We start from the raw sequence: 22,794 nt of genomic DNA, 5'->3' as shown, positions 1-22,794 counted from the left end.
TCTGTACTCAATAACAAAATCGAATTTATGCAATCGCAGAGCCCAACGAATGAGGCGGCTGGTGGTTTTAGTGGAGTTCATGACCCATTGCAGCGCAGCATGGTCGGTAACAACTGTAAAAAGCTTGTGCTCCAAGTAATGTTGCCACTTTTCCAGGGCCCAGATGACTGCAAGACATTCTTTCTCCGTTGCAGTATAATTGAGTTCGGCCCCAGTTAAGGTTCGGCTTGCATAGGCGATAACCTCTTCTCTGCCAGCATCCCTCCGTTGTGCTAATATGGCACCCAGGCCAATGTCACTGGCATCGGTGTATACAGTGAATGGCCGCTGAAGATCGGGATGGCCCAGAATGGGCAGTGAGGTGAGGCAAGACTTTAGCTGGTCAAAAGCTTGTTGACACTGAATTGACCATTGAAAACTATGTCCCTTCTTTTTCAGTGCGTTGAGGGGTTCAGTAATCTTGGAAAAATTCGGAACGAACCGGTGATACCACCCTGCTAACCCGGGGAACCGCTGAACTTCCTTCAAGTTCGTAGGCACAGGGCAGGCATGAATGGGTTCAGTCTTACATGGGTCTGCTGAAATGCCCTTGACACTTACAACATGTCCTAGGAAGGTAAGTTCTTGAAGACAGAATTGACTTTTCTTCAAGTTTATGGTGAGACCAGCAGTTTCTAGTCTATGGAGGACAGTCTGGAGGTTGTGGAAATGCTGGGTTATTGAAGGCGAGTACACAATGATGTCATCGATGTACACAAAGCATATTTTTCTCCTTAGTTCTCCCAGAACTGTCTCCATGAGCCTCTGAAAAGTTGCGGGAGCATTTTTGAGGCCAAACGGCATAACATTAAATTGATAGAGACCTGCAGGAGTGATGAAGGCTGTCTTGGTTTTGCTGTTGGGGTCCATGGTCACCTGCCAATATCCACTGTTTAGATCAATCGTAGAGAAGATGGCTGCCCCAGAGAGTGATTCCAGAATTTCTGTTACATTGGGAAGAGGGTAAACGTCACTTTCTGTTAAAGAATTAACTTTTCTATAATCCACACAGAATCTAAATTTGCCGTCTTTTTTAGGTACTAAGATCACTGGTGATGCCCAACCAGAGTGAGATGGTTCAACTATTCCTTGCCTCAACATCTCATCAAGTTGCTCCGTTCAGGATTTGGAGTAACTGTAGCTTATCATCAAAGGGTAAATGAGCAGCGTCCACAGAATTTTTTATCAATGTCTTTTCATCAATACTGCCCGGGTGTTGAATTTGCAATGGTGATGATGGAGGGGGAACAGAAGTTAATAAGGAAAGGTTTTTTGTGGCTTTCTTAAATTGACACCTCTCTTTTTGGGGACTTACATTTGGCACACTTGGATTTCCTGGTTGAAAGGGGTACTCTTTTGAAGGATCCAGCTTGAAGGAGTATTTTTGATCAATGACATTGAGTTGCAGCCCACTGAAGAAAATAAAGTCCAACCCCAAGACTACAGCATAGGCTAGAGCTTGGGATGAAAGTACAGCAGTAGGTAATGTAAATGCTTGGTCATGTAAATTAATTGTGGTATTCAGCCATCCTAATGGAATCTCTGCTTTTCCATTTGCCAGATAAAGAGGACCACGACACCACGGTTGCAGCTGGTCAGGGGATGTAAGCTGCCTCATGAGACTCTCATTGATGAGTGTGTAGCTTGCACCAGTGTCCACAATGGCCTTACCTGACCAGGCATCGATACAAAGGGGAACAACTAGTTGTTGAGGTACCGCTACACGTTCATTAGAGCTTGTAGATGAGGAGGAGGTTTTCTTGGTTGCTGATTGTGACTTATGAATTCTTGTTGCAGCAACAGAGTTGTTGGACGGGTGACCACCTGACTTGGGGTGATAAGGTTGTTTGCCGCTGGTGGAATACTGTGGACCAGATGTCTGAGGTGACTGGGGAGAGGTATAGTGTGGACATTTTCCTGGTGGATGCTGTCCTCTACATCTCCAACACTGAACTGGGATTTTCTCAGTAGGTTGGTTTGAGGAGGGTCTTTGCGATGTGGCTTGATGCTTAGGGCCCATTCGACCACAATCATAACGAAGCTGTTGCTCATAATCTTTTTCCAGTTGATGTCCTAATTTTACCAGCTCTTCCACAGTATTCACCCGGCTACGCAATTGGCTGGCAAGGTACGGCTTGATATTCTTGAGTATCATCTTCACAATCTCACCCTCTGTAAAATCTGCCTTCCATCTTTTACAGAGAGCTCTGTAAGAAAACGCAAAGTCTCTAATAGATTCTGTGTCTCTTTGAATCCTAGTACGGACATGTTCAGCCAGTTCGTCCTCATAATCCTCAGAAAGGAAAGCAGATAAAAATGCAGTCTCAAGCTCATTCCAAGTGGTTATGGTGGACCGTCTAACTTCCCACCAGTCACGTGCTGTTCCTTACAAGACAGTACGGAAGGTAGCCAGGATGTCTGCATCTGTCAGGGGATGTATAGCCAAAAAATCTGAACATCTGCTTGGAGTTGATCAACCATGAATCGTAGTTCGGACACCAAGGTAGATTCCACCTTCTGGAGTTCTTCCGTGACCATTAACTTCATCGCTTTAGTCAGGTTATCTGCTTCAGATTCCTCTTGTTGCTTAGTGGTAGTAAACAGGGTTAAAACTTGATTTTTGTTATCCTCCACTTTTGTAGCAAGATCTGCAATCTGGCTCTGGTGATGAGAAGAGGTATCTTTCACTTCATGGGTAAGTTCATTCACTCTTCTTTCTTGTCGTGCCATTAAGTCAAACAAGGTATCCCAGTTCCCTTGTACCCGGGCAGTGATTTCTTGTATTTCCCTTCCAGGAGTTGGTAGAATGTTGGGCAGGTCATGTTGTGCCACTGAAGAAGGAGTTCCACCTTCAGAGGAGGTGCAAAGTTGCATGATATCCACTTGTGGTGCCCAGGTGAGAGTTTGCACTGGAGTGCTCCCAGCCAGAGCAGGAGAGGACATGTGCACACGGGTTCCAGGATGAACTGGGCTGAGTGGAGTGGGGGTATGGTAGAACACAGGAGCACATGGAGGTGGTACCAGAGGCATCCACGGTCGCAGTGCAGGCGGCCATACTGGAGTTGAGATGTCTGGTGGAGGCTCAATTTCCACAAAAGTAGATTGGGAAGGAGGGGTATGCGCCATGATTTCTGTGATTGAGTGTAAGAATGTTGAGTGTGAAAAACAATAAATATCAGTAAATGAGATGTGTGTCAGTTTGTTTGTCCCTGAAATATTTCTACTAAACAACAAAATACAACTTTTCACAACTGTTCAATCAGTATTATCTCAAAAACACTAAGTAAATCAAAAACAATAAGTATTCAAAGTAAGTCACCTTCACTTATTTCAATTATTCAAACGATTATCAATTACTGTGACACCTTAGAGATAACACTAATTGTTCAATTAGCGTTCACAGTTTATACACAAAAAACAATTTTCACAAGCATAAACAATTTACAAGATTAATTCAGACAATTTCATTGTTTCACTAATTTTCCATCAACAAATAAAGTTTACAAATCACAATGTTTCAGAGGTTTTTTTTCCGTCTTTCCACCATAAACCAAAACTCATACTGGCAAACCTCATGTGCAAACAAACGGATGACGCTTCTCATTCAGGTACGACACACTCCCTTTAAATACAACTTCCTTCCGTCATTAATTGACACAATTCACCCAGAATCACGCTAAAATGTAAGTGAAAGTAAACAATGTTGTGGGACAGATTCTCTTGTTTGCCACACTACCATCAGGAAGGAGGTATACATACCGAAAACGTGCCAGGTTCAACAGATATTTGAGATCATTTGTACCATTAGCTGTTGGGTTTCTCAACAAACTATAGGTACATGTGTATTTATGTTTTTATCTATTTATTATCTCATGGTTTTATGTGTTTTGTGCGAATGTGTATGTGTTGGCTACTTGTTGTGAACCAAATTGCCCCTTGGGGACATTAAAGATATTTCAATTCAATTCAGTTTTTAATTAAAATATTATTAATTTAGCTTAATATTCACAAAAATAAGAAAATGTGAAAATGTAATTGGCAAATGTGATTTTTAAATAGCATATTTTATCAGTAAAATCCCGTTTACATTCATGGTGATCTGAGGGGGCGGGAGAGTCCCGTTGAGGGGGCATTATGTTTTAAGATAACTGGGCCACATTTGCTGCAACATATGTGGGCCATATTTGGTTTACACCCAGATTAGTCATTGTCGATTTTGCCACATTTTTGCCATAGGTGGCCCACATTTGGTTAGTGATATTTGGGCCATATTCATTATTTATCATATGGACCACTTTAGGCTCACATTCAGATTACACATTGCCATGAGTGCCGCATCTTTTCCTAAAAAGGCCCAAAGGTGATTTAAAATATTTGGGCCATATTTGCCATTTTACATGTGGGCCACTTCAGGCTCACAGACATTTAGTCCGGGCCATAGGAAGGCCTGCAGTGCCGCATCATTGCCTGAAGTGGCCCACATCCGTCTGCTATCTGAGGAGCGAGTGAAACACAGACAAATGCTGTTAACTGGTAAACATGTTTAGTCGTTCTGTAGAGGAGAAGAGACTTCATCCACAGAACAAAGACAATATACAGTAGATCTGTGCATCAGCAATACACACACATAACTAACTTCATATACAATAAAACAATAACAATAAAGAATGTTAGAGAGATAATGTAAATGTTTAAAAGTTACATGTAAACTTTATATCTTTTGAAACATTTATGTGCTATACTTGACAATCACGTCCATGATTAGAAATTATTATATTTGCAGGCCTGATACTGCAGATTTCTGCTGACACTCATCTGAGCTTCTTCCTCTGTTCCACCTTTAATTACAAATAAACCATCATTTGGCTGAATAACCAACGTGAATCATTCAATATCACATTTTTCTAATACGCATGCTAACACACACGCAGCTTTATTTAATTGTGAAGTCTGAGTCTCTTCCACCTGTATGAAACACATTTACACATTTATTTCACCTCATAGACAGTAGTGAGACTCTTCTGTGGATCACCTGATGGTTTCTGCTCCTCTCATGACCATTTCATAAATTTAAACCTTGATGTAAACAATCCACTGACGTTTGGCCACTGATCTTCATCTACTCTGTAAAGTGGAACAGAAGAGAAAACAATAAGTGTTCAGTGGAACAAAGTGCAAATTATTATATTTCAATTATTATTATTTTTCTTTATTTTTTTTTTTAAAGTTAAATTGAGTATCATACGGCGTATGGAATAAACCACAGGGAGCAAATACAAATGTTATTTTGAGTTCAAACACAAACCTTTAGTTAAAGCCGTTTGTCCTCTAGTTTAAACATGTTTGTAGGCTCTTAGTAAATAACTGAGAGTAAAGTAAGTGTAAAGTAGTGTGACGTGTTGCTTGTCACAGTAAAAACACACTAGAGACAGAGACATTTCTCATGTGAGCTGGACGCTGTGAGCTGAAGCTGGAACTGCACTGATTTTAGCAGGAGTGCAGCGTTTTCCTACAATCTGACCAAGTCTGTTTTCACACTGAAATGATTCACTTCTACTGACACAGTTAATACAGCAGGTGTTGATGTATAAAGCTGAGACAGTGAGCTTTTGTTCTCTTTCCTCCTTTATGTTAAACATTTCAATAACTTCACATTTTGTTCTCACACAAACCCTTTGTTGCAATAAAGCTTTATGATAATTTCCTTTCACAAATGTTTGAAAGGTTTGTTCACATATCAGAGGTAAATGAAGATCTTTTTAATATCTCAGTGATGTTTCCTCACCTCAGGACACAGTTTGAGTCTCGTATCACGTCTCTGAGCCGCTGCTTTGAGTCTCCTATCTTATTGTATCTCAGATCAAGCTCTTTTAAAAACTGCAGTGCTTTTGAGTTCGTCAAAGACTGAGTTAAAGAAGAAACATCTGTAATGCCACAGTCATATAGACTAGAAAGACACAAACAGAGGAAGAGAGATTATCTTACAAACAAATCATGAATGTGAACAATTTTACACAAATATAATGTGAACTCAGACTCACTGTGAGATATTGAGCATAAAGTGTTTTAGTTTAAACTGTTGAAGTGATTTTAAGCATTTTGATTCTTGTATGTGAATGTGACTGACCTCAATCTCTCCAGTTTACAGTGTGAGTCCTTCAGTACGTCACATAAGTGCTTCACTCCTGTGTTTCCTAGTTTATTCCCGATCAGGTCCAGCTCTCTCCGGTGTGATGGGTTTGATTTCAGAGCTGAAGTCAGGATGAGACTCTGTTTCTCTGTAATACTGCAATAACTCAGACTGAAGACAGAGAAATAACAATAGTTCACATCTATGATGATCATCTTATTGAAGAGCTACAGCAGCATTTAGTTTCCAATAGTCTGTTCTGAAACCCAGTCACACTAGTTCTGTGTGCTGGAAGACACTGTTTCTTCTCTTTCATTTTAACTATTTATTTGACGTCTCTCTTCTTTATTCTCTGTTGAAAAGGCAGATTTCTGCATGTACACAATCAGTACATTGTATCAAATGCTGGAAATTAAACAATTACTATTTAGATAAAAAACACATAACAATGTGAGCAATAGGGAAAACCCAGAAAGTGCACTGCTATAAACAATGAAACATAAGCCCTGCTGTCTTCAAATAAATAAACTTCAGTCACACTGTAATTGCTGTACAGTATAATGATACTGACTTTAGTTTCTCCAGCTTGATTTGTGGGTTCATCAGTAGATCACTGAGGTTTTTCACTCCAGAGTCTCCTAGTTTATTCCCGCTCAGGTCCAGCTCTCTCGGGTGTGATGGGTTTGATTTCAGAGCTGAAGACACATCAGAACAACCTTCATCTGTCATATCACAGCAGCTTAACCTACATTAGCAGAGAGAGAGCAGAAAATAAGACAGAAGAAAAGAAAACTCTTTATTCTATAAAGTCACATCATCTTCATCAGCAAATAAAACAGAGGAAGAGAGATCTTCATCTTTATTTCACCAGATCACAAAATACTAAGGTGAACATGTTTGCAGAAATATAATGTGAACTCAAGACTCACTGTCAGATATTGAGTATAAAGTGTTTTAGTTTAAACTGTTGAAGTGATTTTAAGCATTTTGATTCTTGTATGTGAATGTGACTGACCTCAATCTCTCCAGTTTACAGTGTGAATCCTTCAGTACGTCACATAAGTGCTTCACTCCTGTGTTTCCTAGTTTATTCCCGCTCAGGTCCAGCGCTCTCAGGTGTGATGGGTTTGATTTCAGAGCTGAAGTCAGGATGAGACTCTGTTTCTCTGTAATACTGCAATCACTCAGACTGAAGACAGAGAGAGAAAAGAAAATGACTCAGATTTATGATGATCAACTAACGTGTTTAGCTTCATCCAGCAGACTTTTGCTGACAAATAAACAGGGATATCCAGGTTCAGGTAACACAGAGAAAGACTACACATTGTTCATTTAAATATACTACCAACATTGTAACAATACAAAGATTGTCTTGATCTATTTATGTTAGTTTACACATTCATTTCATATCATTTTTAAAGGGTCATGAAACCCCCTAAAACAAATTTTTTGAGATGTGGACAGATATGTACAGGCTGCACATCACTGAAAATAATAAAAGCACTCATAATTATTACTAATAAATGGAAATTGGTTATTTTTGTGTTTTTCTGAGCAATTTGGTTCTTCCGGGTAAAGTGGAAGCGATGTCACGGTATCTGAGGTAGAAGCGTGCTTTCAGAGCGTGTGATTGGCTGAATATGAGGTGGAAGCGTGCTTTCAGAGCGTGTGATTGGCTGAATGTGAGGTAGAAGCGTGCTTTCGGAGCGTGTGATCGGCTAAACGTGAGGAAGAAGCGTGCTTTCGGAGCGTGTGATTGGCTGAATGTGAGGTAGAAGCGTGCATTCGGAGAAGTTTCTGCCGCGATGAGTTTAACAACACTCGCAACGCGGATCATATAGATCATATATGGACCAGAGAAAGCACTTTTCAAGTTTTTATGGACATATTTCATATACTCTAGTGCTCTAAATATGAACCAGCACCGCTCTTCTTCAAATTAAATATATGTGCAAATAAAGACACTGATACAGCCGTACATCTGATCATGAATGCAATGATGATACAATGGATTATTCTGATACACACAACACAATGATGTAGACGACAATTAAAAGAACAATGGACAAAAGTAACTATGTCTTTATTATTTTTGTGTAAAACTGACGCGTGTCGTTTGTTCAGACTCAGAGACTATAGTGCTCATAAATGTAATGAAAATATTATTAGATCTTTTAAACATTCTTCCGCAATTCTTCGTCGTTCTTGTGAGTGTGTTATATAGGGTTATATTTTTTAAATGCCTTCAGATCCATTTTTTTCCCCCCTCTGCAGTCATATTTTAATATTCATGTGTCTGTATAATGAGTTTGTTGCGGGTCTGTGTTTCATTGGTTGTTGTCTCCCCTTTTCCCGCCCTCTACACTCCCACTTTTTTTCACAGCTTTACACGCACATTTCCTCTGACTTTTCCAGTTCTAAGATGTGAACGACCAGCTAAAACAGGGGGTTTCATGACACTTTAAAGGAGAACTTGGTAACTTTTTTAACTTAATAAAACTGTCTAGAATTCATTTGGATGGTTAAACAACCTGTTCTGGTGATATTGGTGACTTTCCCCGCTCCCCCCAGCGTTCCCAGGCGGAAAACCAACCTTGCAACTTGGGGACTACCGTCCCGGCAGTGAGAAGCGAGAACGAGAACGAGAACGACGAGCGCGAAACACGAATTGCTTTACGGCAATTCCACATAAACACACACGCATGTATGATGTATTACCAGATGACCCACCTCGGTAGACATAGCTCCACACGATACAGTTGGCTTGCTCCGATCAAAACAAACGCACATGAGCAGCGGTAGAGAGGGGTAGGAGGCCGCCGCAAGTGAGTTTTTTACGACCGTGTTGTGAAATATACGCCCCCCCACAGCTGTAGGGGGAGCTCGTGGGGAAGACATGCGACAACAAAAGGAAAAATCAGCGAAGAAGTGACTAGAGTTCGCTAGAGTTGCCAAGTTCTCCTTTAAGGTTCTTTCGTGTCAATGTCATCTTTGGTTTGCACACTGGGACAAATGTGGTTCATTGTGTTCAGGTGTTTCTTGTGTGCTTAATAGTATCTGTGTGTATATTTAGCCCTCATGCAGGGCCGTACACACCATTGAGGTCCAGACCTTGCTCATTTTTCAACGTGTATAGACCTTATGCACCAGAGAAACAAGCGTGTAGTTTCGAAACGACACACGCTGGCCAAAAACTCAGGCCAAAAACTGCATAAAAACACCTACAAACCCATTACAAGTGTTTTATTGAAAGTAAAATCTATCAAATGCAATTAACTAATCATCTAATACGATTAAATATCAAGTGTCTGTATAATAATATGTGCTCTTATAAATTTTCAGTGCTTGTTCTGATTATTTTATGGATGGCTCAGCTAAACAGGCCAATAAGAAACTATTAACTACTATTATTCCTTTTAATTATACTAATGTCTAATTAAAACGTCTACAAATGTATAAAATTGATCAGAGATCAGGTTAAACCCACAGACTCTTGTTCAATCTCAGTAAATCTGCATGAGTCATGGGTTCACAGAGATCATCGCCCCCCAGTGGAGAACCATTGACATTTCAAAACATTTCCAAAAAGTTATGACGTAACGAAGCCTCGTTTACTGAAATCATGTGACTTTGGCAGTTTGATAAACGCTTCGAAAATTAGACATTTTACATTTTGGGAAATACAAACATTGAATTGAAAGCAGTTATAAACATTTCTGATTCTGATGTCACAAAAAACATTGTTCTGCCTCTACAGTAACTGAAATAATTATTGACCCATAATCAAACTGTCTCTACAGTAACTGAAATAATTATTGACCCATAATCAAACTGTCTGTCTTAACCAAATATTTAAAGCTTGATATCACGTTTTAATTGTGTGTTTTTAATTTGCCGTTTAATTGTATTACTTTAAATTGTTGTGGCTCTGTGTGAAGCTGAGGAAAAAACTGCTCTACCTCAAACAAGTGAGGAAATATTATCATCAGCTAACATTACTACTAAAAGTAAAATAATATTATAAATAAACGAGCAATACTCACGTCAGTGTGTTGAGTTGACAGTGTTTATCCTGCAGTAGAGCAGCGATCTGATTCACTCGTGTGTCTCCTAGTTCATGTTTACTCAGATTCAGCTCTTTCTGGAGTAACGGGTTTTTACCCACAACTCTATTCACATACTGACAGGCTTCCTCTGCAGCAGGACTCAAAAACCTGCAGAAGAGTCAATTCAGTTCTCAACTAAATGTCTGTTGCATTACAAAAAAGATTGATACAATAACATTTTGTTATTTTTCTTTGAACATTTAAATACACAAATAAATGTAAATTTAAAAGAAACTAAAGCGACACTCAGTCCTAAAGCAATCTCATAAGAACAGAAACGTCTCACAGAGCAGAAGGGAAAAAGCTCACTAGATCATGGTTTTCAGTATGAATACAGAGTGTGAAATTAAGATCTTTCTGGCTTTTAAGCAGGAGAAGTGAGAAACGTCAGCACAAAAAAAAAAAAAACTGGCCTGTGAAACTGCATGTTTGTGAACATCAGGAGACTCATAGACCTGCTATAGAGAGATGAATCTGGGCTTGATGGAAAACTTGTGTTCAGAAAACGTCTTGGGTTACGACTGTAACCCTTGTTCCCCGAGAAGGGAATGAGACACTGCGTCGTCGTCGTGACGACACTAGGGGAACGCCCTTAGCATAGCGCATCTGAAGCATGAATGAAATCTGTCCAATCCTGATTTGTGCTGCGTCATGACGTAGTAGATGACGGCATAACCGGAAGATACAAAGGGACGCTGGCACAAACACACGTTAGCTCCTTTGCGATGAAGCAAGCGATCTGCCCGTGATAGGTGTGGCGACGAGTCGCAGTGTCTCGTTCCCTTCTCGGGGAACAAGGGGTACAGTTGTAACCCGAGACGTTCCCCTTCGAGGGAACTCGCACTGCGTCGTCGTCGTGACGACACTAGGGGAACGTAATGCCCACTATGCCACACCGTAATCACGCCCGCCCTAGTGTGAAGCTGGGAGACCAGGCACACTTAGGACACGAGCACTCTGGTGCCAGGCGTCACAGGGAGTTGCAGACTGTAAAAACGTATGAAGGTGTGCGGGGTGGCCCACCCAGCCGCCTCGCAGATCTCCTGAAGCGAGACGCCAGAAAGGAGGGCCACCGAGGAGGCCATGCCCCTGGTGGAATGAGCCCTGTCGGCCATAGGTGAAGGCAAATTGCGCACCTGATAAGCCGTGGCTATAGCCTGGACAATCCAATTGCTGATTGTCTGTTTAGATGCAGGCAGGCCCTTCTTGGGTGAACCAAAGCACACCAACAACTGGTCTGACTTCCTCCACTGAGAAGACTTCTCCAAGTAAACCCTTAGGGCTTTGACTGGGCAGAGCAGGTGAAGTCTCCCCTCTTCTGCCGTCCCATGAGGTGGAGGATGGAAGGCCTCAAGAACCACTGACCGTGCCACACTAGACGGCACCTTGGGCACATAGCCCGGTCTAGGATGTAAGATGGCCTTAACTCCGCCAGGGGCAAACTTCAGGCAAGTTGGCGTTATAGCCAAGGCCTGGAGATCCCCCACTCTCCTCAGAGAGGTGATACAAAGGAGAAAGGCCACCTTGAAGGTCAGGTTCTTTGCCTCAGCCGACTCCAGTGGCTCGAAGGGGGCCTCAGCCAACCCTTCAAGTACCACCACCAGGTCCCAAGTTGGGACTCTGGAGTGAGCCGCAGGCCTCATTCTCCGAGCCCCACGGAGGAAACGTACAACCAGATGGTGCTTTCCCAAAGGCCCATCACCTACAGGCGAGTGGAAAGCCGCAATGGCAGCCACATACACCTTAAGTGTAGACGGGGTAAGACCGGCGGACAAACGATCTTGGAGGAACTCCAGCACTGAAGCCACTGGGCAGTTAACTGGGTCCACCTCACGCTCTCTACACCAAGTGGAAAACACATTCCACACTACTAAACACGCTACTAAAAGTAGGCTGATCCCCTCCCTGCGGACCCGCTCCAAGACTCCCGGGAGCAGAGCGGTTGGGGGAAATGCGTACAGACGCAGCCTCGGCCACGTCTGCATCATGGTGTCCAGCCCCAGCGGAGCTGGATACCTGAGAGAGAACCACAGTGGACAGTGGGATGTCTCTTGAGACGCAAACAGATCCACTTCCACTGGGCCGAATCTCACGCACATGGCCTCCACCACCGTGGGGTGGAGTCGCCACTCCCCGGGCCTCAGCCCCTGCCTCGACAGGACGTCTGCTCCCTGATTTTGGTCCCCGGGGACATACATCGCTCTGAGAGACGACAGTTTCCCCTGGGACCACAGAAGGATCTGCTGTGCCAGTCTGCATGGAGGGCGCGACCTCAGACCCCCCTGATGATTCAGATACGCGACTACAGATGTGTTGTCCGAGCGTATCAGGACATGGTGGCCGCGGAGATCAGGAAAAAAGCTCCTCAGAGCTTTGTAGACCGCCAGCATTTCCAGGCCATTGATGTGCCAGGAAGAATACCGGGTCTCCCACAGACCTCTCGCAAAGCGGCCGTCCATGACCGCGCCCCAACCAGTGAGGGAGGCATCTGTTGAAACGGTTTTCCGGAAACATGATGCTCCCAGCACCGGTCCCTGGGACAGGAACCAAGGTTTCCTCCATATGACAAGGGAACAAAGGCATCTGCGCGTTACCCTGATCATACGGAACGGATTTCCCATTGAGGAAAACCCCTTGGCTCTCAACCACCACTGTAGGGGTCTCATGTCTAGCAGGCCAAAAGGTATGACGCTGGACGCTGCTGCCATGAGCCCCAGCAGTCTCTGAAACTGCTTCATAGTGAGGTTGTGGCCTAGCTTCGCTCTGGAGACCATCGCGCGTATGAACTCCACGCACGCGGGAGACATTTGTGCCCGCATCGTCGTGGAGTCCCATACAACTCCCAGGAACGTAGTCCTCTGGGAGGGCGTCAACACACTCTTTTTTGTGTTGAGTCTCAGCCCCAGGCACCTGATATGGGCCAGAACGACATCTCGATGCCGAACTGCCATCTCGCGCGACTTGGCCAATATTAGACAGTCGTCGATATAGTTGAGTACACGGATGCCCTGGAGTCTCAGCGGAGCCAGCGCTGCATCCATGCACTTGGTGAAGGTGCAAGGGGAGAGAGCTAGGCCAAAGGGAAGAACCTGATATTGGTACGCTTCGCCCCCGAAAGCGAACCTCAGGAACTTCCTGTGACATGGAAGGATGGATATATGGAAGTATGCGTCCTTTATATCTATCGTGACGAACCAGTCCTCGAACTGGATCTGACTCACGATGGCTGGATTTGTGAGCATCTTGAACCTGAATCTCCTCAGAGAACGATTCAAGTGCCTGAGATCTATTATTGGACGCAACCCCCCATCCTTCTTGGGAACTATGAAGTACCGGCTGTAGAACCCGGACTCCCTGTCTGGCAGAGGAACACGTTCTATGGCCTCCTTGACCAACAGGGATTGAACTTCCTGTTCCATTACCCGAACCTGCTCTGGACCACAGTCCAGACCACCCCATTGAACTTCGGGGGAGGGGAGCTGAACTGTAGTCTGTAACCCAGCTCTACAGTACGCAGGGCCCATGCAGATATATTCGGAAGGCATGACCATGCGCCAAGATAATCTACTAAGGGAACCAGCCTCTCGAGACTGGCCTCGGGTGTTAACCGAGACTCGTTCCCGACCCCCTGAAGCGGCTGACCGGCAGGGAGCAGTCGAGAATGATTTTCGGTGTGCGGACGCGTTCGCTGCCCAGCCACAGGTCTTTCTAGAGGTGGCTGGAGCGGCGCGCGTCCACGGGAAATCAGTGAGGCCCGAAGCGTACTGGACGGCGGGAACACAGCACTGATTTCCCGAGAGCTCCGGGAGAGAGGCGACCTCGATCGCTCCCCTCCGGGGGGGACAGCTCTCAGCGGTCCGGCCGCAACTAGGACCTTCTTTGCCTGAAGGACGGTCCTCAGATCGACCTTAGGCTCAGAAGGCTTGCCTCGAGAGCGCCGCCTCCTTTGCCAGGCTGCCTCAGGAGGGGCGCGGGCCGCGACACTCTCTTTTTGCACCTGACGGTGCGAGGAGCCGGCAGACGGCCGAGGCTGCCCTTTTGAGGCAGCCTTCCCCAAGGAGCCAGAGCGGCGAGGGAGGTATTGATGGAAAGCCGCCGACTGCTTTTTCACCTCCTGAAACCTCTCGACTACAGAACTAACCGCGCCGCCGAAGAGGCCGGAAGGCGAAATCGGGGAGTCAAGAAGAAAATGTTTCTCTTTCTCCTTCATCCCCGACAAATTTAACCAGAGATGTCTCTCCACACACACCATACCAGCCATGGAGCGGCCGATGGCACGGGCCGTCTCCTTGGTGATGCGGAGAGACAAGACGGTGGCTTTCCTCAACTCCAAGATGTCATTTGGAGAGGGACCCTCGCCCTCATCAAGCTCCTTGAGGAGGTCGGCCTGATAGGCCTGCAATACCGCCATGGTATGCAGGCAACTACCAGCCCGCCCAGCCGCCATAAAAGCTCTGCCCACCAGCGAAGATGTGTCGCGGCATGGCTTGGTGGGCAGTACCGGGGCCTTAAGGGACGATGTGGCCTCGGGAGAAAGATAGCTCGCGAGAGCTTCCTCCACCCGAGGCATTTTCCCATAGCCACGCTCAGCCGCCCCCAGCACATTAGAAAAGTCAAGCAGTGGGGGGTTGGAGAGCCTGGCTGAATATGGTTTTTCCCACGACTTGCACAACTCATTGTGCAAGTCAGGGAAAAACGGAAGGCCCCGGCGTGGAGGATGAGACCGGCACTTATAAAACCTTTCATCCAGCTTACTGGGCGGCTGGATTTCTGGTTCTTCTTGTGGCCAATACATTTTTAATTTGGCCACAGCGCGGGTCAAAACCTCCACCAGCTCCTCTTGAGCGGGTGCGTGAAGCGGTGGATCGAGCTCCACATCACCCGCCTCGATGCTTAAAGCATCTGACCCCTCAGAGCCAGATAGCTGAAGCATCGGTTCCTCCACCTCGCGGGAAGAAGCCGCATCGCTTTCAATTATCAAGGTATAGAAGAATAGCAGCAGCTCGTATCACAACTAAACTGTGTTGACGTTTATCATCATCATGACAGAACCTGCAGCATCTGATCTGATCTTGATCATTTTGATGCAGCTAATTGAATAGCTAAAATAATATATTATTTATACATTTTTTAGCCTCCATATAAATAATTTAGTTAATTATTTGATCCCGTCTCACCTCAGTGTCTTCAGTTGACAGTCTGGATCCTGTAGTAAATCACTGAGCTTCTTCACTCCTGATTGTCCAGGATAATTTCCTGTGAGATCCAGCTCTATCAGGTGTGAAGGGTTTGATCTCAGAGCTGAGGCCAGAGCTTTATAACCTTCTTCTGTCACACTGCAGTTAGAAAGTCTAGAACAGGAATGAAAGCATTCAGCTAATCCTTAAACTTGAATTTTATTTTGTTCTTTGTACAAATAAGTTAGTTGCAAAAACTGACAACTGAATTTGGAGGCAAACAAAAGGCACAGAAATCTTTTATGGAAGTAAAATAATCCATATTCACCTTTCAGATTTAACTTACACTTTACAGTTGGTTTTATTACTTTAAGTCATTCTCTCCAAATGCTATTGAAGTTAGAAACGTGTGTACCAATGTCTTAAGTAACTTCAGAGACGGTCCCTAAATGTGCGAATATCCAGTGTCAGGCGAACTTATGACAGTATATCACTGGGAAACGCTTAGCGTGAATCTTTATGCGTTACGTTCATATTCTGGTCCATCTGCTTGCCTGTAGCCTATTAATATAGCCTACATCCCCAGTAAGGTGTGAGTTTGGTCTTTTATATCACTGTATTTTGTCCATTGAGTTACTTTGAGTGTCCTGAGACCGCAGGGGAATCCTGGAGAGTGACGTATTGAGGGAATCCCAAGTTCTGCAGCACAGCGCTGCAATATAAAGTTAAGAAAACTAAACAACCAAGAGAAATATATGTGAACTACCTCAGATTTAACGTTTGATCTGTACATCAGCATCGGGGAATAACATAATCTCTGTCACGACAGAGAAAGCTGTGCAAAACTTACATGTACAAAAGTAACAGTGAAGACTTCAATGTAAACACAGCTTTTGTGTCTTTATCAGCTTTTCCATATGATAATCATCACAATTCATCGCCCTGATAATAATCACAAATAGCCTACTGCTTGCTCCATTTTTGTAATTCAACGAATGAATGAGTCTCTCACCCATTGCTCTATAGTTTTCTTCGTCAACAGCCGCTTGCACCCCCTGCTGGTGAGGCCGACTAACAGCTATGGAGATCGTCAATCGTCAATCTACTGTTCCCTTTCGAAAGCTACAGTCGATGCTGCGCTGCTCAGCGCATTGGGAACGTCTTTAATCGTGACCAGCTGTGAATATTGTGTGTAACACGTCAATAGAATTGACCCTGAGGTAATATAGCCTCGGTCGATGACGTCATCGGCACGCATGCGCAACACGAGGCTATAAATAGATGAGCCACAAGTGCATCATCAGGTCTTTTGTCTTCAGACCATTCTGTGCATGTGTGCGTCAAAACCCTCTCTATCTCTCATCTGTTCTCAGATCTTTGTTAGGAGTTAGTTTTCATCAGGCAGTGTGCAGAAAATTCTCATTTCTCAAATCTTTTTCTCTCAAGTTACAATATAGAGTTTAAAAAGTAAAAAAAAGAGAAGAAAAGAGCCAGCAAAAGAGTAAGCGTTGTGTTCCTCCATGCTCCCGTCCCATGTCTGAGCTGGATACACACGATTACTGTTTTGTTTGTTTGGGGGAAGAGCACGCGGTTCTGGCTTTAGAGAAAGGCGAGTGCGAGCATTGTGAACTGTTCACAGTGAAGATGCTGCGCTCTCGTCTGAACTATTTCCAGACCGCACCCACATTACCATCGTGGGGCTCTCGCATGGATCTGTGTGACGAGCAAGAGACGGGTCGGTCCCTTTCGCTTGCTCAGTCACCTGATCCACACATCCCTTCTCGTGATCTCAAAGTGCGCTCCGGTGCTTCTTCGGCTCACGAGGGGGATGATAAATCTCTTGGGTCTACGGTTCCACGAGCAGCCTATCTCTGAGCATTCCTCTCGTGAAAAAAGATCTGTCGAGGGATTGCTCAAGGTGGTTACTCGCGCGGTGGCCAGGTTACAGCTTGACTGGCCACGCGAACAAGAGACCCCCAAACGTAGTAAGCTAGAGGATAGGTTTCTGTCCGGTGGCAGGGGGGAGAGACCACAACATCAGTCTCTCCCCTTCTTTGAGGACCTCCATGATGTGCTGTCTAAGTCATGGAGTAAACCATATACTTCTCATGTCTTTGTGCCCCTTTCTTTTAGACTCTCCTGTTTCTCCATCTGGCCTGTTTGGTGATTCTGTTAATACTGTCATCACCAGGTTCATCACCTTCTGTCTCAGGCGGAGGGAACGATATTCCATCCCAGGCCCGACCTGAGGAATCTTCATGTTTGGCCCCCTGATGGGTACCAATTGAGAAACCATTGTTATTGAGACCATTCTAAGTGCTAGGGCTTCCTAGACAAAGTTATGCCAGTAAATGGGGTGTTTTTGAAAGGTGGTGTGTTGTACACAATGTAGTTCCAGTCAACTGCCAGATTGCTTCAGTTCTGGACTTTATGCAGGAGAAGTTATCAACATGCACATGCCCCGCCACTCTCAAGGTTTATGTGGCCGCTCTTTCAGCTTGCCACGCCTTGGTTGACAGGGCGCCACTCGGGAGACATCCTCTGCTCGTTCGCTTCATTCGAGGGGCCAGGCGACTGAGGCCTCCAGTAAGAACCAAGATTCCTTCATGGGACATAGCTATAGTCCTCGAGGGTTTGGTTGAGACCCCCTTTGAACCTATATAATCAGCGTCTGACAAACTTCTGACTCTAAAAATGTTTTTTCTCATGGCAATAACTTCTCTGAAAAGAATTGGGGATATGCAGGCTCTGTCTATCTCGCCATCCTGCTTAGACTTTGCCCAGGAATGGTGAAAGTAACTTTGCATCCTCATCCTGACTACCTGCCTAAGGTTCCTTTCTCGACTGTACATCCTGTCACCCTCGAGGCCTTCTGTCCTCAGCCATTCATAACGCCGGAGCAGGAGAAATCTCACAGACTGTGTCCATTCCGTGCTCTTCAGGCTTACATCCACCGCACTAGCCAGTGGCGTAAGTCAGAGCAACTGTTCGTCTGTTATGGGGGTAGTAACAAAGGAACAGCTGCCACCAAGCAGACCATGTCTCATTGGGTCAGGGATGCTATTGCTCTTGCCTGTGAGGCGCGCGGTCAAGCTTCGCCAATAGGTCTTAGGGCTCACTCCACCAGGGGGGTAGCCTCCTCTAGTGCTTTGGCAAGGGGTTCCCCCTTACAACATGTTTGTGATGCGGCAGGTTGGTCCTCTCCGCACACTTTCATAAGATTTTATAGTTTGGATGTTCATGCCACTCCGGGCTCTCATGTCCTTGAGTCAACGTCACAAGCTAATGTCTGAGGCCTTCTTGCGTTCTTGTGAGCACACCTGCACAACCGTAGGGGTCCAGACATTTTCAAGCACGGTGGCGTGGGTATTCTCGTTCCCAATGCGCTGAGCAGCGCAGCATCGACTGTAGCTTTTGAAAGGGAACGTTTCGGGTTACTTGACTGTAACCTTGTTCCCTGAGAAAGCGGAACGAGATGCTGCGCTACTTTGCCGTGCTGAAGATGTCCCAGGACTGCTCTTCAGACAAAATATCCTGATGATGCAACTGTGGCTCATCTATTTATAGCCTCGTGTTGTGGGTGCGCGCCGATGACATCATCGACCGAGGCTATATTACCTCCGGGTCAATTCTATTGACGCGTTACACACAATATTCACAGCTGGTCACGATTAAAGACATTCCCAATGCGCTGATCAGGGCAGCATCTCGTTCCTCTTTCTCAGGGTACAAGGTTACAGTCAAGTAACCCGGAACGATATTCCTGCCGTTCCCGGATGTCAAATGTTGAAATTTCTGTCAAATTTGAACCACTGAATTTGTGGAAGCGAATTTGTAAAGCGAAATAAAATGGACCGAAAATTGCCGGTCGAATATTATAGGTTGTATTTTTAAACAGAATGAACATTTTGGAAGTGAAATCTGAAAGGTGAATATGGATTATTGAATTTTTAATAATGAAAACATGTGTGAAATGTTTTGAATTGAAATATTCACAGCTTAAATATACAACCATGTTGAATTTCAGCCCATAAAAATGCAAGCCCTGAAAATACAATGCATTAAAATGCAAGAAGGGTTAATGCAATGCATATTTTTTCGAGTAGTGCAATTCAACAAGCTGTTTTTGTTTCAAAAACATTTGTCATTATTTTACTTCCATAATATTTAATATGTTAGACATCAACATCAGTAGAGGTATGGCCACTACTACAGATATAAGTCAACCAACTTTACTTGTCTTATTTATATTTGCATTTAAGCATTTGGCAGACGCTTTTATCCAAAGCAACTTACATTGCATTTCAAGGTACACATTTACATTCTTATCAGTTCTTGCTTTCCCTGGGAAGTGAACCCATGACCTTGGCGTTGCAATCGCCAACGCTCTACTGTACAGGAAAGCTATGTCTTATATTGTCTTATAATTGCCGTGGTTTCACACGTACACTTATCTAAAGTAACATTAAATTAAAACAGAGGTAAGACACACCGAGATTTAAGTTGGTCAAGCAGCCTTTTGCTGGCCTAAATGGAAATTCACTTCTTGTCTTTGCAAAACACGTACACTTCAATTAGCGCGAAAGTATAAGTGGTCTAATCTGACGCAAAACTTGCGGTAACATACGAATCTGTTTAATTCAGCTCTCTCAGGTGTGACGGGTTTAATTTCAGAGCTGAAGTCAGGATGAGACTCTGTTTCTCTGTAATACTGCAATAACTCAGACTGAAGACAGAGAAATAACAATAGTTCACATCTATGATGATCATCTTATTGAAGAGCTACAGCAGCATTTAGTTCCCTTTCGAGGGAACTCGAACTGCGTCGGTGACGACACTATGGGAACGCCCTTCAGCGTAGCACGTCTGAATTCATGAATGAAAACTAATCCAATCCTATTGGCGTTGCGTGATGACGTAGCGTGTGACGGCATATATGGATGTGTACAAAAGCACGCCGGCACACAGAAAAGTCAGCTTTTTGCTATTCAGCAAGCGTTCTGTGTGTGTGAAACAAGTCTGTCCTATTTGGTGTTGTATGTCCTGTAAAGTCTACATTGCAATAGAATCTAGGGGCTCGGATTTCGCGTTTGCTGAGTCAGCGCCTAGATTACGAGTCTACTCTGCAATAAAGATTCTGTGGCTTGGATCTCGTGTTTGCCGAGGCAGCGCGTAGATTTAAACTCTGCATTTCAATACAGAATCTAGTATCTCGGATCTCGCGTTTGTCGAGGCAGCGCGTAGATTTATGATCTGCTTTGCAATACAGAATCTAGTAGCTCGGATCTCGCGTTTGCCGAGGCAGCGCATTGATTACGAGTGTACTTTGCAATAAGATTCTGTGGCTGGGATCTCGCGTTTGTCGAGGCAGCGCGTAGATTTATGCTCTGCTTTGCAATACAGAATCTAGTAGCTCGGATCTCGCATTTGCCGAGGCAGCGCGTTGATTACGAGTCTATTTGCAGTTTGCAATAAAGATTCTGTGTGGGTGCTATAGGCATGCAGTCAGTCCCTGAAGGGTGCTGGCTGTGTTCATTGAGAAATAACTCGCCGCACACAGTGTGTTTCGGGTGTCTCAGGGATGAAAGCCAATTTGTAACGGCTCGCGTTTGCCGAGGCAGCGTGTAGTAGATCGTATAAATAAATATTTAACCCTCTGAGGTCGGCAAACGCGCAGACGCGTTTTGCTGGATTTTTTTTCACATAGCAGCAACATAAACTTTAAAAAATCTGTCATTTATGGTCATATAAATAAAATAAATACATGATTATAAACTATAGAGGGTCTTCTTTTTTTGTGTACACTCACATTAACATCAAAACCTTGTTTTTATTTTTAAATAAATAAAATAAACAGGGTGCGCTTTCAGCTCACTGTCTCCGCAAAAATCTTTCTGAAACAAGTCTGGAAAAAGAACTGAAACTCAGCTAATACTTATCACACAACCATGAAACATGCGTCTAAAGAAAGCTTTAAATTTCTACTTTTAAATAAAACAATTCACATTCAAAACAAATATTCCCCTGCAATGTAATCTGTATGAAACTAAAGAGAAGTACAGTTTCTCCTGTCTCATCTAATTATCTGTAATGAGTTCACACCCACTCGCAGAGCGCGCTATTCATAAGATAATGTGCTGAGGTGATCTATGCAAAATAAGGTAAACGCCCCCTGAAATGCCTTAAAACCAGCAAGTTTCATTCATTCACTTTCCTTCGCCGTTGGAAGATGGCACGATTCACTGGTGAGGAAGCCCTTCAGCTATAGTCCTGGATAGTGATGAAGCGTTCACATTTTCCTCAGAAGAAGAGCGGGACTCTGACGACGAACGTTTGTATTTTGAAGAGCGACTTGATCCAGCCGTGGATAATATTTCGGATGAGTAAGTCTTTTTAAATTTACTTGCATTAGTTGACAAGCTATTTTATATAAACGTAGGCTACATATTTTACTGGTTGGACCATTTCTATACTTGTCATTCAGAGTAATTTATATTTAAATGGTCTAGGCTATGCTGTATAAAGTAGGAGAGAGGCTTCATGCATAAATAAACTTATTTGCACAAACGCGTTTCGGCGCGTGCGTTCAGAAGACTTTATACAGCATAGCCTAGACATGCTGTAGCCTAATATGTACAACGATATGTTTAGATCATAGGCCTGTATGAAAGTTAGAATTTTGAAATTAATTTAGAAAATATTATGTATGTTTAGATTATATTTTGACTAGTGTTTATGCTGCCTCATTATCATCAACGAAGAGTGCTTGCAAATATCTATTGCAAATGTGTGTATGTGCTGAAATGTGTAAATATGCCCAGCTGATGAATTGCAAATGTGTTAATGTTTGCGTTGTGCTATCTCCGTAATGGCCCATTGACACGCAATATATGCCTACAGCACGTGTCTACAATTATTCGCATCAGTTATTCATATAGACTAATGGTAATATACTTTGAAATATTTATGTTATAATAGTTTTCAACTTAAAAAAAAAAAAGGAATGTAGCTGCATCACCTTCATCTGCAACTCGGAGGGCGCGCAGCAACACAGTCGAACATCAGAAAGAGTAAGTACTAGGGGTTGAACCGACTAGTCGATTAGTCGACTAGTCGACCTTAATGCAATGCCGTGACGCTTTAAGCTTGATGTCGACTAGTCGCGCTGATCATGTGACACTATGATTGTCACCATCAAGTGTGTGGAAATAACTAAAGATGAAGCTTGTAAAAATGTCACCTGGAAAGTAAGTCTGTCCTGAAGTACAACAAAAGTACAAGTGCAATGCACACTAATCTGAAAAGGCATCCGCTAATGTTAAGTGAGGAATGCAAATCATTT

At 43.9% G+C, this 22,794-nt stretch overlaps 1 protein-coding gene across 5 annotated transcripts in view; it reads right to left on the bottom strand.

The window, feature by feature from the left end:
* Positions 1 to 4,940: 4,940 nt before the first annotated feature.
* Positions 4,941 to 22,794, bottom strand: part of LOC309501909 (NACHT, LRR and PYD domains-containing protein 3-like) — a gene marked incomplete at its 3' end in the record, with an annotated part of 371,524 nt that continues 353,670 nt past the window's right edge. For 4 of the 5 annotated variants that reach the window (XM_082174166.1, XM_082174167.1, XM_082174168.1 and 1 more), the window contains 7 exons: positions 15,453 to 15,626; positions 10,213 to 10,383; positions 7,185 to 7,358; positions 6,741 to 6,914; positions 6,167 to 6,340; positions 5,825 to 5,986; positions 4,941 to 5,163 (listed from right to left, as the gene is read on the bottom strand). In XM_082174166.1, coding sequence (XP_082030292.1) covers positions 5,091 to 5,163; positions 5,825 to 5,986; positions 6,167 to 6,340; positions 6,741 to 6,914; positions 7,185 to 7,358; positions 10,213 to 10,383; positions 15,453 to 15,626 — 1,102 coding nt within the window. Of the gene's footprint in view, positions 5,164 to 5,820; positions 5,987 to 6,166; positions 6,341 to 6,740; positions 6,915 to 7,184; positions 7,359 to 10,212; positions 10,384 to 15,452; positions 15,627 to 22,794 lie in introns of those variants that run through there. The other variant, XM_082174165.1, reaches the window with a different exon arrangement.

This window comes from Leuciscus leuciscus (genome assembly GCF_965113295.1).
Source record: "Leuciscus leuciscus genome assembly, chromosome: 6".
NCBI classification, from domain to species: Eukaryota; Metazoa; Chordata; class Actinopteri; order Cypriniformes; family Leuciscidae; genus Leuciscus; species Leuciscus leuciscus.
The sequence above is the reverse complement of the archived record's forward strand: the minus strand, read 5'-3'. Positions and strand labels throughout refer to the sequence as shown.